Here is a 12,333-nt window from a genome sequence, read left to right on the forward strand (position 1 = left end):
AAATATAAAATAAAATTTATGCAAGATAAAGTCAAATGTGACTGTGATTAGGTGGAACAGTAATTAATGGACTAGGGATAATTCAAGAATGGTGAATCGTATAGCAAATAGTTCATAGGTTGAAATAAAAATTATGATAAGAGGGACACGACTATGAATAGTTTACTTACTTAACAATTATGCAATAGGAAATATACATATCACATTGGTCCATAAATAGTCCGCAAAGTTATTATTCATAGATCTCCACGGGATATAACAGACAACAAAACTTTAAATTGTTCCGTAGCGACATCACGAGGATCATTGTCAGCATCTTTATAAGTAGAATAGATGTTTTAACTGTCTGCTTCTCTAGTTTAGAGTAGTTTGTGCCAGCAGTCAGGGGGTCACGAAGTTGGAAATGCATGTGTTCACCGTAATCGCACTTAATAGCTTGTGTCTGAAGCTGCCGTATGAAATCTGTAATGTTCTGGATCCTAGCACGAACTAATTTATTGATCTGTATTCTCTCACATGATTTTTATGATGTTAATTGAAAATGGTCTGTTAGTGATCCCTTTAGTTTGTTGAACGAAAGTGGAATAGACTTATTAGAATATGAAAGGTTCTTTAAAAAATTATATGCTTCTCAACCAATAAAAGTAACAAGGCGAGCTGAAATCCTATCTTCCTTGAAGTTATTTGACAAAAATCAGGCCTTAAAACATTATAAATAATCTGCGACTTTCTGGAGTGATGCATTGTTGGGCGATTCCCCCCAGGTTACAAGAATCCCTTTGAATTATGATGACAGATGTGAATGTGTGCTGATATAGTGAAACAGAACTAATCCAAATGAGTCCAGAACCTCCACATGACACAATCAAGAGCTGGAACACTAAGTACATAGAATGAGATTGTATTACACTATGATAGGTTTAAACAGAACATAAGATGTTTAACTAAGCACTGATAGTATTGGTCATTCATCACGCTTACCTAACTCTAGACACTCAAACTCTCATTTATGCACATAGTGTCAGAATTTGGTAGTAAACAGTTGACCTAGATATTATATTGACTCTCCAAAAAGTTATTCGTTTGAACTGTCAGGGATTTTTTTACTCTCAATATCCATAAATACAGGATACACATAGAGAAGAGTGGTTACGCTTTATTTGCTTCACCCTTTCTGGGTGATATCAGCATTGGAGTCTTCACCACAATAAAGAATCTGAGAACAATTTTATGGAATACTTTCGGGTGTCTCTTCGGGTTGAGAGTATGCAGCCATCGAAAAGCGAAAAACCTAGTGGTTTACTTTTAGAGTATAGGATAATGTGATTTCGGAAATATTTTAAACAATCTTGAGTGTTTATCTGAAGTTTTATCTGGAACAGTTGTGTCCTTTCACCATAACCTTAAGAAGAATGTCCATCTTCTGGGGTGAGAACATTGTGAGACAACTAATTAGGTATACGAACTGAAAATCATGCCCAACTAAGTTCTACTGGGTGCCCTGAACTTGCTACTTTTACAGGGACCAAAAAGGATGAGATAGAAATACACCATACTATTGATAGTTCTTTTCACCGCTACTTCGGTTTGTTACTAAATTACATCCAAAACGATTTTTATTTATGATACAACATGAAGGAGCCGGCACAAAAGTCTGTGCAAATACTTTTCAAGTCAGAATCGCTAAACTACTGAGCCCCTTGCCTGGAAGCGTAGTATTATCCATACGTGTAGAACCTTCAAAAAGAGGTTCAACCGTTACTTCAGTTCTGTAGATTCAAAGGCTGACTCCTAGGTTCTGGATCACCATTACTAATAACTAAAATTTTACACTCAATATTCTTGAAGAAATGCAACGAAACCATATTCCTAATCCATCAGGAGTTGTAAACTAATATCGAGGTGAAGATTTTAAAGGATAAACGGTTCAGCAGTTCTCGTAAGCAAAGTTCAAATTTCATTTGGCGTTTGAATGTATTTTGATCCATTCATGAAAGTTTCTTCACTTACTTTCGTTTAAAGATTAATAACGAATATCACCACAAATATTGTTATTTATATTGTAATGTTATTTTCCACGTTTTGCCTACTCTGTGTCTTTTGAGAGACTAGTTAATATTTGATTATTCCTATACATTGATGTTTAGTTTTCAAACTGTGTAGTGAAACTAACCAGTATTATGGTTTTACACTTTGAACGCAATTTATGCAGGGATAATTGTCCTCTATTGCAGATCAACGGAGATTATGATTGAGGGGCTGCAACATTGTTTTAATGGACTAGTGCTTCTGCTGCTAATTGGCTCGAGTTTAAATACTTGCGAAATTGCGTTAAGCTCTAGTGGCCTTACTACATGTGAGCCTTTCATCTCGGGTCTTTTCGTTTTTACTTGTCCTTGGTAGAGTCTCTCTATTATAACCGACCTCTTTGTTCGCCGGTTATTGTTGTATAGGCAAGATGACTTTGAGCTGAAAACAACTTCTATTCTCATTACAACCTTCTGACTGAAGAAAAATCACAAAAATTCGATTTTTATAAACTATCATGTTTTTGTTGAAGTAACGCATAGACTCCTTTCTGTATGGCTGTAGAACACAGCAGGTTTATAAAATCTACTGAATTAGTGGAAACTCTGCATCTTACCATGAGAAATATATTTTTCTTGTCGTACTTCAACATTATCTGTATAAAATGCCCTAGGATCTAACTTAAGAATAAAATAAGGTCTGCATGCTAGAAGTAAAAAAGTTTCGAAGGCAAAATACCTGGATTTTATGTGAATAAGAGACATGGATGATGGAATTTTCTCCATTCACCACGAAATCGAAGGTATTTGGTGCGTTCTCTCCATTCTGTTGTACCATAGTTATGCAGTTCCCTATGAAAAATTGTCTTGAAATGATAATCAATTCAGTCGGGTGGTGATACTTACTATCAATACCTTCGTCGTCCACTTGTTAATATGCAGATGTCAGAGCTATCTGTTCAAATATAGTGACAGGACATGTAAGGACCTAGTTTTGAGAAGTTTACAAGTTTCGGAGCTTTCTCATCTGTCAACTATGTGGCCATATTTAAGTATTTGGAGGAATCATCTGTTTGATGAATATGTAGTAAAGTGATTATAATGTCTAAACATATTTTTATGTTTACACGAGCTGGTCAGCAATAAAACATATTCAGGAACGTAGAATATACATTCAGCTTATAAAAAATCACCTATTTCTCCTATGTCCTGTTGCTTACTGACAGATGAATGAGTTTACTACACAAAAATTCAGTGTATGCTACTGTAAAATTGTGACTGAATGACGCAAATAAATTACGAGTGTTTGATTATGTGTCTCTAAAAATTTGCCACATGTACTAAAGCAACGAAATAATCACTTAAGGTTTAATGTAAGGTTAGACTGATGGGTTGTAAATATGTCCCAACCAAGTTGACTGAGTTACTTATTGTACGCACCAAATTGTCTACCGTGAAAGACTGCTGTATAAATCAGGTTCCAGGCAAATCAAGTATGAGGCCGTGTGATGAACTCATAGTTAAACTGGTTGCTATTCATCTAATTCATCAAATAAAGCTCCTTTTGCATAATATGTTTTATTCTGTAGTCGTGTTTAGTCACCCTATGCGTTTATACAGTTTAAATTCAGGAAAGCCTATTTAATATGTGCTGTGAGAAATATGTTCTACAGAAGCATCTTAACTGTTTAATCAGGCATAGTTCTCACCTTTTAGATACAATTATACACGTATGTGCCATCAATATTCTCTATGATGAGTGGATTACAGTCGAATACTTTTGATAACATCATCCTTTTATGTGATTCATACAAAGTATGTCGCTTCTCTTTGTTTCAACTTTTTTCTAACATTCAAGGTGAGTCATTATTCTCAGTATCCTGCTGGTACAGAATTCATTTACTCTTATTTCGAAAGCCGTGGTGGGAGATTTCCCAACTCTGTATTTTTTGGATTGCAGTATATTTTGAAAAAAAATTTGGTTGGTCAAGTAGTAACACATGAAAAAATTGATGAAGCAAAATCCATTTTACTTAGCCATTTCGGTAGAGATATTTTCAATGAAGAAGGATGGAGATACATTGCCAATGTTAGTTCTCCCGTACTTTTTCTAAAGCTTGTTTATCTTAGCATCATGAAGGTTACTTACCAATTATTATTAAGGCAGTACCTGAAGGTACGTTGGTACCTACAAAAAATGTCTTAATGACTGTTGAAAATACCGATCCAAAATGTTACTGGCTTACCACGTATCTTGAGGTGAGGTAGAATTTACTGATCATATATACATAATATAGACTATATTAGTACAGGTTTGGTATCCGATGGCTGTAGCAACAAATTCACGAGCAATGAAACAAATTATTGTTAAGTATCTTCATGAAACTGCAGATGACTGTTCTACAGAATTTAGACTACATGACTTTGGATTCCGTGGCGTCTCCTCCATTGAAGTAAGTCTATCACTTGAATTATTTCAACTTCTGTCTTAAACGTTTTCCCTTTTTAAGTGTTCGATTATGTCATGTAAAAGTAGAGTGTTTAAGTGACTTTTTTATAAGTGCAAAAGATTGTGCTTACTGTGAATTGAGACCGATGTGATAATCAGAAATGAAAGGACATATTTGTTTGTAGTCTATGTAAAATGAACTTTGCTTCTGTACAGTGACTGTATACTTTAACAAAACATTGATGAAATGGAAAGTGATCTAATGATACCACTATTTAAATGAGCTGTTGAATGAGATTCCTCTATAAAATATTTTGTTCTATCTATTTACTATGGAAGATTACCTCGTTTAAATAAGTTTGATGTGCTAAAGGTAAACATGACTATTCGCAACTTTATAAGCGTTATTCATTTACACTTTATAAACTAGGGTAGAAGAAATGAGCTAAACGACTAAAGTTAGAACTATATGATAATACACATTTCGCATTAGTAAACTATAAATATAAATTGTTAATACGGACACAGACTAAGATTTTAATACCTTAGTAAACTTCAGTTTGAATGTGGTGTATTGAAGCTAGCCCGAACGAATACTTGTGTCCGAAATTCGATCAGTTAATCAAATACAACGTAAAACATGTTACTTATTTACATCGGTTCGAGTTGCCACTCCACATCAGCACATTAGAATGCCAGAACAGTGTAACTAATTTTAGTATGAGTGGCAGTAGAAAATACTAGGTATAGAAGACAGTTTTATAAGGGAATACCGACTTTTGGAATTATAAGAAAAGAAGCCGATTCAGAAACCCAGGATCTAAAGGAAGATAAAGAGTAAATCCACTTTCACCGTTGCGGACTATCTTTACCCTTTTCATTCATCTCTGTCAGTTAGGCAGACACTAACCAAGTAATATACAACTTATAATGGCTCAGTCCAGTCGTTAACGACTTCATGGACTGATGCCATGTTTTTTTACCACACCTTGCTTTCTTCCAGCCTACTCTCATACCAGACAACATCGTCCAATGCGTTATACTGTGACGGGGTATGATTCAAAGTTCCCAATCACCTCCGTTTGTGAAGATTTACTACCTCATCAGTCGTTTTTACATATTTACGTAGCAACATATTTCTAATTCCGTCGTTGCTTACTTAATGGTCCAAAAACACACGAGCAATGATCGAATACAATCAATTTACGAATATCCTCTAGTATTAATGTACAGGCTTTACACCTAGAGGAGTTGGGAAACCTCTAGAAGAACCCTTCCACGGTGTGGGCAACCGGGAAGTGATAACTGCCCTCATACAGCACTCAAGACCACTGTATTCATAATCAATCTCCTTCTTCAATTCCTACTATTCCTTCTACCTTGACTTTCAACACTAAACTTCCTCTCTCGGTTTCCTCCTCAAGTGTCACCATGGCCAACGATTCTAGTGCGCGAAACGCTGTCCCAGGTCTACTAAAACCTCGCTCCAAACTACACATTGGAGCCTTCAACGTACGTACCCTATGTCAAATCGGTCAACAGACCTCCTTAGCTAAAACCCTAGAATCTCGTACCATTGATGTATGCTGTGTCTCCGAAACACGCATACAGGATCCCAGTGTGGTCATTCACTTGACCTCACCTCGCCAAAATGGACAGCCAACGAAATACACCCTCCGTGTATCTAGCGACCCGTTGGCTAGTTCTCGCGGACTTGCAGGTGTAGGCATAGCACTAAGTACAAGGGCAGAACAGGCACTACTAGAATGGATCCCCGTTAACAGTCGCCTGTGTGCTGTCCGGCTAAATGGCTCCATAAGAACTCGGAAGGATAGGGACACACGTCGTTGCCTTTTCGTCGTTTCTGCCTACGCTCCCACTGACTGCAGCCATGATGAAGTGAAAGATGACTTTTACAGAAAGCTCTCTGAGCTTCTTCAGAAAGTTAAGCGCTCAGACATAGTAGTCGTAGCGGGTGAGTTTAATGCCCAGGTAGGCAGCTTAAATCAAACAGAAAGACATTTGGGTGGGTGTTTTAGTATTCCGGCTCAACGAACCGATAATGGTGATCGTCTGTTGCAACTATGCTCAGACAATCGTTTATTTTTAGCAAGCACTAATTTTAAGCATAAGGAGAGACATCGTCTAACATGGCGACCACCTGCACCAAACCAACGATGGACTCGAATAGACCATATTATCATCAGTCATCGTTGGAGAGGCTCAATAGAAGATTGTCGCTCGTATGGGAATATTTGTTTAGACTCTGATCACGCTTTAATACGAGCGCGCATTTGTCTGCGCCTCAATGGACGCAGGAAAAGTACACTAAGAAGACCCATTAGGATTGAACTGGAAGACGAGAAAGCCAAATGCGAATTCCAGAAACAACTGAGTTCACATCTAGGCAGTTCTGTAAACGAGACTGACCCAGATGCTGCTTGGAAAGACATACGAACAGCTGTGGAAACAGCAGTAACATCTATTAGTGATTTAAACCATAGGGCTCCAAAAAACCAGTGGATTTCTTCTAAGTCTATTTCACTGATGGATTCGCGTAAACTCATCCCATCAGGCTCTGAACACGACGAAGAGCGTAAACAAATTAGATCTAGGTTAACTAAAAATCTAAGGAACGATCGTGAGCAGTGATGGGCAACGAAAGCAAAAGAAATGGAAAAGGCAGCGGCTGTAGGCAACACCAGGCAACTATTCAGACTAATAAAAGAAACCGGAATTAAGAAGTCAAGTGTAAGTGAGACAATCTCGGGAAAAGACGGAACCCTTATCTGCTCTCAACCCAAACGTTTAGAACGATGGGCGGAACACTTTAAGGAGCAGTTTAGCTGGCCTTCAGCTACTGCACAACTACCCACTATTCCCAGAAAACCTGAATGGAACATTGAAGTAGGTCCCCCGACCTTACTTGAAGTTCAAAAGGCTATAAGTAACCTGAAACGAGGAAGAGCAGCTGGTCTAGATGGATTGGCTCCAGAGGTCTTTAAATATGGTGGTCCAATTTTAGCGATTAGGTTGACTAATATTCTGGCTAAAATCTGGGAGATGGATGTAATCCCATCCGACTGGTCACAATCACTGATTGTCCCAATATATAAGAAGGAGCCAAAATCATCCTGCGATAACCATAGAGGGATCAGTCTGACTAACATAGTATCTAAGATACTAGCCTCAATAATTATCAGGCGCCTAACTAAGACTCGTGAACTCCAAACACGAGAAAATCAGGCTGGCTTCAGACCTGGTCGTGGCTGTATCGACCACATATTCACCATTAGTCATGTTTTAGAGCACAGACATGTTTATCGGCGTCCGACAATGATAGTTTTTCTTGACTTGAAAGCAGCATTTGACTCTGTAGACCGAGAGGTTCTGTGGCAGTGTCTGTCATTGAAAGGTGCACCTGAGAAGTACATAAACCTTGTGAAGGCTCTTTACTCGAACACTACCAGTCGAGTGAGAGCTTATGGCGAACTGTCATATGATTTTGCAACCTCAAGTGCTGTCCGTCAAGGCTGTCCGTCAAGGCTGTCCACTTTAACTTCATTATAGACCTGTTGCTGGAAATAACACTCTCTTCGACTGAATTTTCAGGAATTGATCTCCTACCAGGGGGAACACTAAACGACTTAGAATACGCAGATAACATAGTCCTGTTTGGTGAAGACGCTGACAAAATGCAGAGTCTTCTGTTGGAACTCAGTAATAATGCCAGAATGTTTGGGATGCGTTTCTCCCCATCCAAATGTAAATTGTTACTCCAGGACTGGCCTGCGTCAACACCTGAACTAAGGATAGGGAGTGAAGTAGTCGAACGCATCGACAACTTCACTTATCTTGGAAGTCTGATAAGCCCTAATGGGTTGGTGTCTGACAAAATCTCAGCACGGATTCAAAAAGCTCGTTTGGCTTTTGCCAACTTACGTCACCTATGACGATGACGAGATATCCGTCTATCAATTAAGGGACGAGTATACTGCGCATCAGTTCGCTCTGTTCTACTTTACGGCTGTGAAACATGGACATTAAGAGTAGAAGATACTCGTAGGTTACTAGTATTTGACCACAGATGCCTTAGAAATATTGCTCGCATCTACTGGGATAACCGGGTAAGTAATAGTGAGGTTAGACACAGGGTATTGGGGAATGATGGTAAATCAGTTGATGAGGTTGTAAATCTTCATCGACTGAGATGGTTGGGCCACGTGTTACGTATGCCTGAGCACCGATTACCACGACGCGCAATGTTGACTAGTGTAGGGGATGATTGGAAAAGAGTTAGGGGCGGCCAAACCAAAACATGGCATCAGTGCTTGAAGTCACCAACTTCTAGTCTGAGCCACGTTGGTAGATGCAGACTACCTGGTTGGGGTCCGCGTGACTATCGTAACCAATGTTTGGAGAGTCTGTGTGACATGGGTCAGAATCGATCACAATGGAGTACGTGTATACACTCTTTATCTTCCCTTAAACCTTGTGATTAAAATTGCTTCATATCCCTCTTCCTTCCTGTACTATATCCTTATATATAGCCTCTTCCAGGGAAGTCCTACTCACTGCCTTCTCGCGGCGGGGGTGTTGTTTACGAAAGTGAGAGGACGAAAAGCGAATGTCCGGCGCTATAACCGGATTGGTGGACACGGAGGGTCCACCTAGGGGAGTTGGAAAACCCTGATTCCAAACCAATGGTGCACATGGGCTCCAGTATCCTGATGGAACGAATGGCGGAAGAACCTGTCATTGGTCAACGGCTACCATGGGACTGCATCTCCTCACGATGCTCCACTGCCTTGTGGATCAGACCTTTAGGTCAAAGGCTCGGGGTGTGGTCCCCTAAGAAAACCACCTGCTTCGGTTTGGGCACCCGTGCAGTATCACAGCCCACACACAAATGAATGAAATGATGAACTCTATTGACGATAATATCCCTGCTCATACTAAAAGCAAGACAATTTACATTATTATTATTATTATTATTATTTACCATATCGCTAACTCACCCCCTTTTATCCCCAATTTGTGTAACCTTACTCTTCAACTTATGCAGCAGCTCGCTCTTGGTGGAAAATCTGTCCTATCTAAACGATCTCCAGTCACTGTCTGGTTGAAAGTGAATGCTTCCACCGATAATGAATACTGAGGCAGTCTTTCTGAAACCTTGTACGCCGTTCAAGCTGGCTTCCTTCAACGTTCGCACACTAATGCAGATCACACAACAGATAGGGCTGGCTATGTCTTTGGAAGGTCTTAATGTTGATGTTTGTTGTCTATCCGAGACCCGTATTCAAGACTCTAGTGAAGTACTACAAATCCGCTCTCCATCTGTCGCCTCGAAAAGCTTGTTCCACGTGTGCTTATCCGGGGACCCTGTGGCATCTTCGTCTGGTCTTGCTGGGGTTGGTGTCGCACTAAGCGCTAGGGCTGAGGCAGCACTAATCGATTGGATCCCCATTAACAGTCGGTTATGTGCTGTTAGATTAGGAAGTTCCATCAAAGTGAGAAGAAATCGGCGTGAGAAACGGTGTCTTTTCGTCATCTCCGCCTATGCCCCGACAGATTGCAGCCCGGATGCAATCAAGGATGAGTTTTACCATCAGTTAACAGTTCTTCTCCAGAAAGCGCGTTCGACAGATATTGTAGTACTAGCCGGAGACTTGAATGCACAGGTCGGGCGTCTAGGCACAGAAGAGAGTCGTCTAGGTGGCCGATGGGGACTTGTTGGTCGCAGGACAGATAACGGGGACCGTTTGCTGCAACTGTGCACAGACCACAACCTGTTTCTGGCCAGCACTAACTTCCGGCACAGTCATCGCCGGTGTGCCACCTGGCGTCCTCCCTCTGCATCCCAAGCCTGGACTCAGATTGATCACATCGCGATCAGCTACCGCTGGCGTGTTTGTGTACAAGACTGCCGCTCCTTTTGGAGTACCAATCTGGAGTCTGATCATGCCCTGGTCTGCGCCAATCTCACCTTACTTTTCAGTGGCCGAAGGATTGACCACCACCAACGGATTGATGTTAGTAAACTGGCTGCAACTTCTGTTGCAAGTAAGTATCGAGCGGAGCTAGCCTCTAGGCTAGCTACCATCCCACCGAAAAGTATAGATGAGCATTGGTTGCATCTTCACGACGTCATGAAAATGGCGAGTAAAGCCGCTTGCGACTTCGCGAAACGTCCCGCTTACAAGCACTGGGTTTCTTCTGGCTCCTTACAACTGATGGAAGCCCGTCGGTCTACTCCGGGTGACTGTGAGTTTGACCACAAACGAAGGCTGTTACGTAGTGAAATCGGGCAAAGCTTGCGTAAGGACCGAGAAGCCTGGTGGTCGGAGCGTGCTAATGAGATGGAAGCAGCAGCTGCATCTGGTAACTGCCGGAAGCTCTTCCAACTCATCCGAACCACTGGCAGCAAGAAGTCTGGTGTGAGTGAAACAATCTACGTGGATGATGGGATGCCAATCACTAACATCTCCCGACGTCTTGGACGATGGGCGGAATTTTTCGAAGGGCAGTTCAACTGGCCTGCTGCTCCGGCAACATCAACCAGCTTGTCCTGCCCCCCATGGCCGGTGACGACTGTTCCACTAAACGAGGCGGAAGTCCGCAAGGAACTCCAACTCTTGAAACGTTACAAATCACCTGGCCCAGATGACTTACCTCCGGCTCTTTTTAAAGATGGTGGTGACTTTTTGACTAAGGAACTGACTGTGTTGTTTGGAAAGGTTTGGGAGCAAGAAAGTGTTCCAACATCATGGAATGAGTCAATAGTCGTCCCTATCTTTAAAAAGGGTTCACGTTGTTCCTGCAATAACTATCGGGGGACAAGTCTACTTTCGTTTGCGTCCAAACTATTGGCTTCTATCATTCTTCGTAGGTTGTTTAAAAGCCGAGAACGATTGACTCGCGAGGAGCAGGCTGGTTTTGGTTCTGGTCGAGGATGCATTGATCACATCTTCACCTTCCGCCAAATGTTAGAACACCGTCATACTTATCGCAGGCCAACAATCGTAGTGTTTCTTGATATCAGGGCTGCCTTCGATTCGTTGGACAGGACTGTTCTCTGGGATTGTCTATTGAAGAAGGGTGTGCCAGAGAAGTTCATTAACATCTTAAAGGCCCTGTATACGAACACCTCAGGCAGAGTGAGGGCATACAACCACCTTTCTCCCTTGTTCCATTCGAGCAGTGGGGTTAGGCAGGGTTGCCCGATCTCACCATTCCTCTTCAACTTTGCCATCGACGACATCCTGGAAACAGCTCTAGTGGATGTAAGTAATGGCGGTGTGGATATGTTGCCTGGAGAACGACTTCTCGACCTTGAGTATGCGGATGATATTGTCTTACTGTGCGATAATGCCCAAGGCATGCAATCAGCACTTAATCAGTTGGCAATCAGTGTCCGCAGGTACGGCATGTGCTTTGCACCCTCCAAGTGCAAAGTACTCCTACAAGACTGGCAGGATTCTAATCCTGTACTCACCCTGGATGGTGAGGAGATCGAAGTAGTTGAGAAGTTCGTGTATCTAGGTAGCTATATAAGTGCTGGTGGTGGCGTGAGTGATGAGATTGGTGCATGTATAATGAAAGGCAGAGCAGCTTATGCCAATCTGGGCCATCTTTGGCGCCTTCGTGATGTTAGTCTGGCTGTAAAAGGTCGGATCTACAACGCGTCGGTGAGAGCAGTTTTGCTCTATGCTTGTGAAACCTGGCCTCTCCGAGTTGAGGATGTTAGACGTCTCTCTGTGTTCCATCATCGTTGTCTCCGAAGGATTGCTGACATCCAGTGGCAACACCATGTTAGTAATGCAGAGGTTCGGCATCGTGTGTTCGGGCGCAGAG

At 41.4% G+C, this 12,333-nt stretch overlaps 1 protein-coding gene across 1 annotated transcript in view; it reads left to right on the top strand.

Annotated features, from left to right (window-relative positions):
• Nucleotides 1-3,742: 3,742 nt before the first annotated feature.
• Smp_017230 (nicotinate phosphoribosyltransferase related pre-B cell enhancing factor) overlaps nt 3,743-12,333 on the top strand; it is a gene marked incomplete at its 3' end in the record, with an annotated part of 40,004 nt that continues 31,413 nt past the window's right edge. The window contains exons 1-4 of the mRNA XM_018796432.1: nt 3,743-3,842; nt 3,886-4,116; nt 4,158-4,286; nt 4,325-4,480. Coding sequence (XP_018650645.1) covers nt 3,780-3,842; nt 3,886-4,116; nt 4,158-4,286; nt 4,325-4,480 — 579 coding nt within the window. The 5' untranslated portion in view covers nt 3,743-3,779. The remainder of the gene's footprint in view (nt 3,843-3,885; nt 4,117-4,157; nt 4,287-4,324; nt 4,481-12,333) is intronic.

Source organism: Schistosoma mansoni, chromosome 2 (genome assembly GCF_000237925.1).
Source record: "Schistosoma mansoni strain Puerto Rico chromosome 2, complete genome".
Taxonomy (NCBI): Eukaryota; Metazoa; Platyhelminthes; class Trematoda; order Strigeidida; family Schistosomatidae; genus Schistosoma; species Schistosoma mansoni.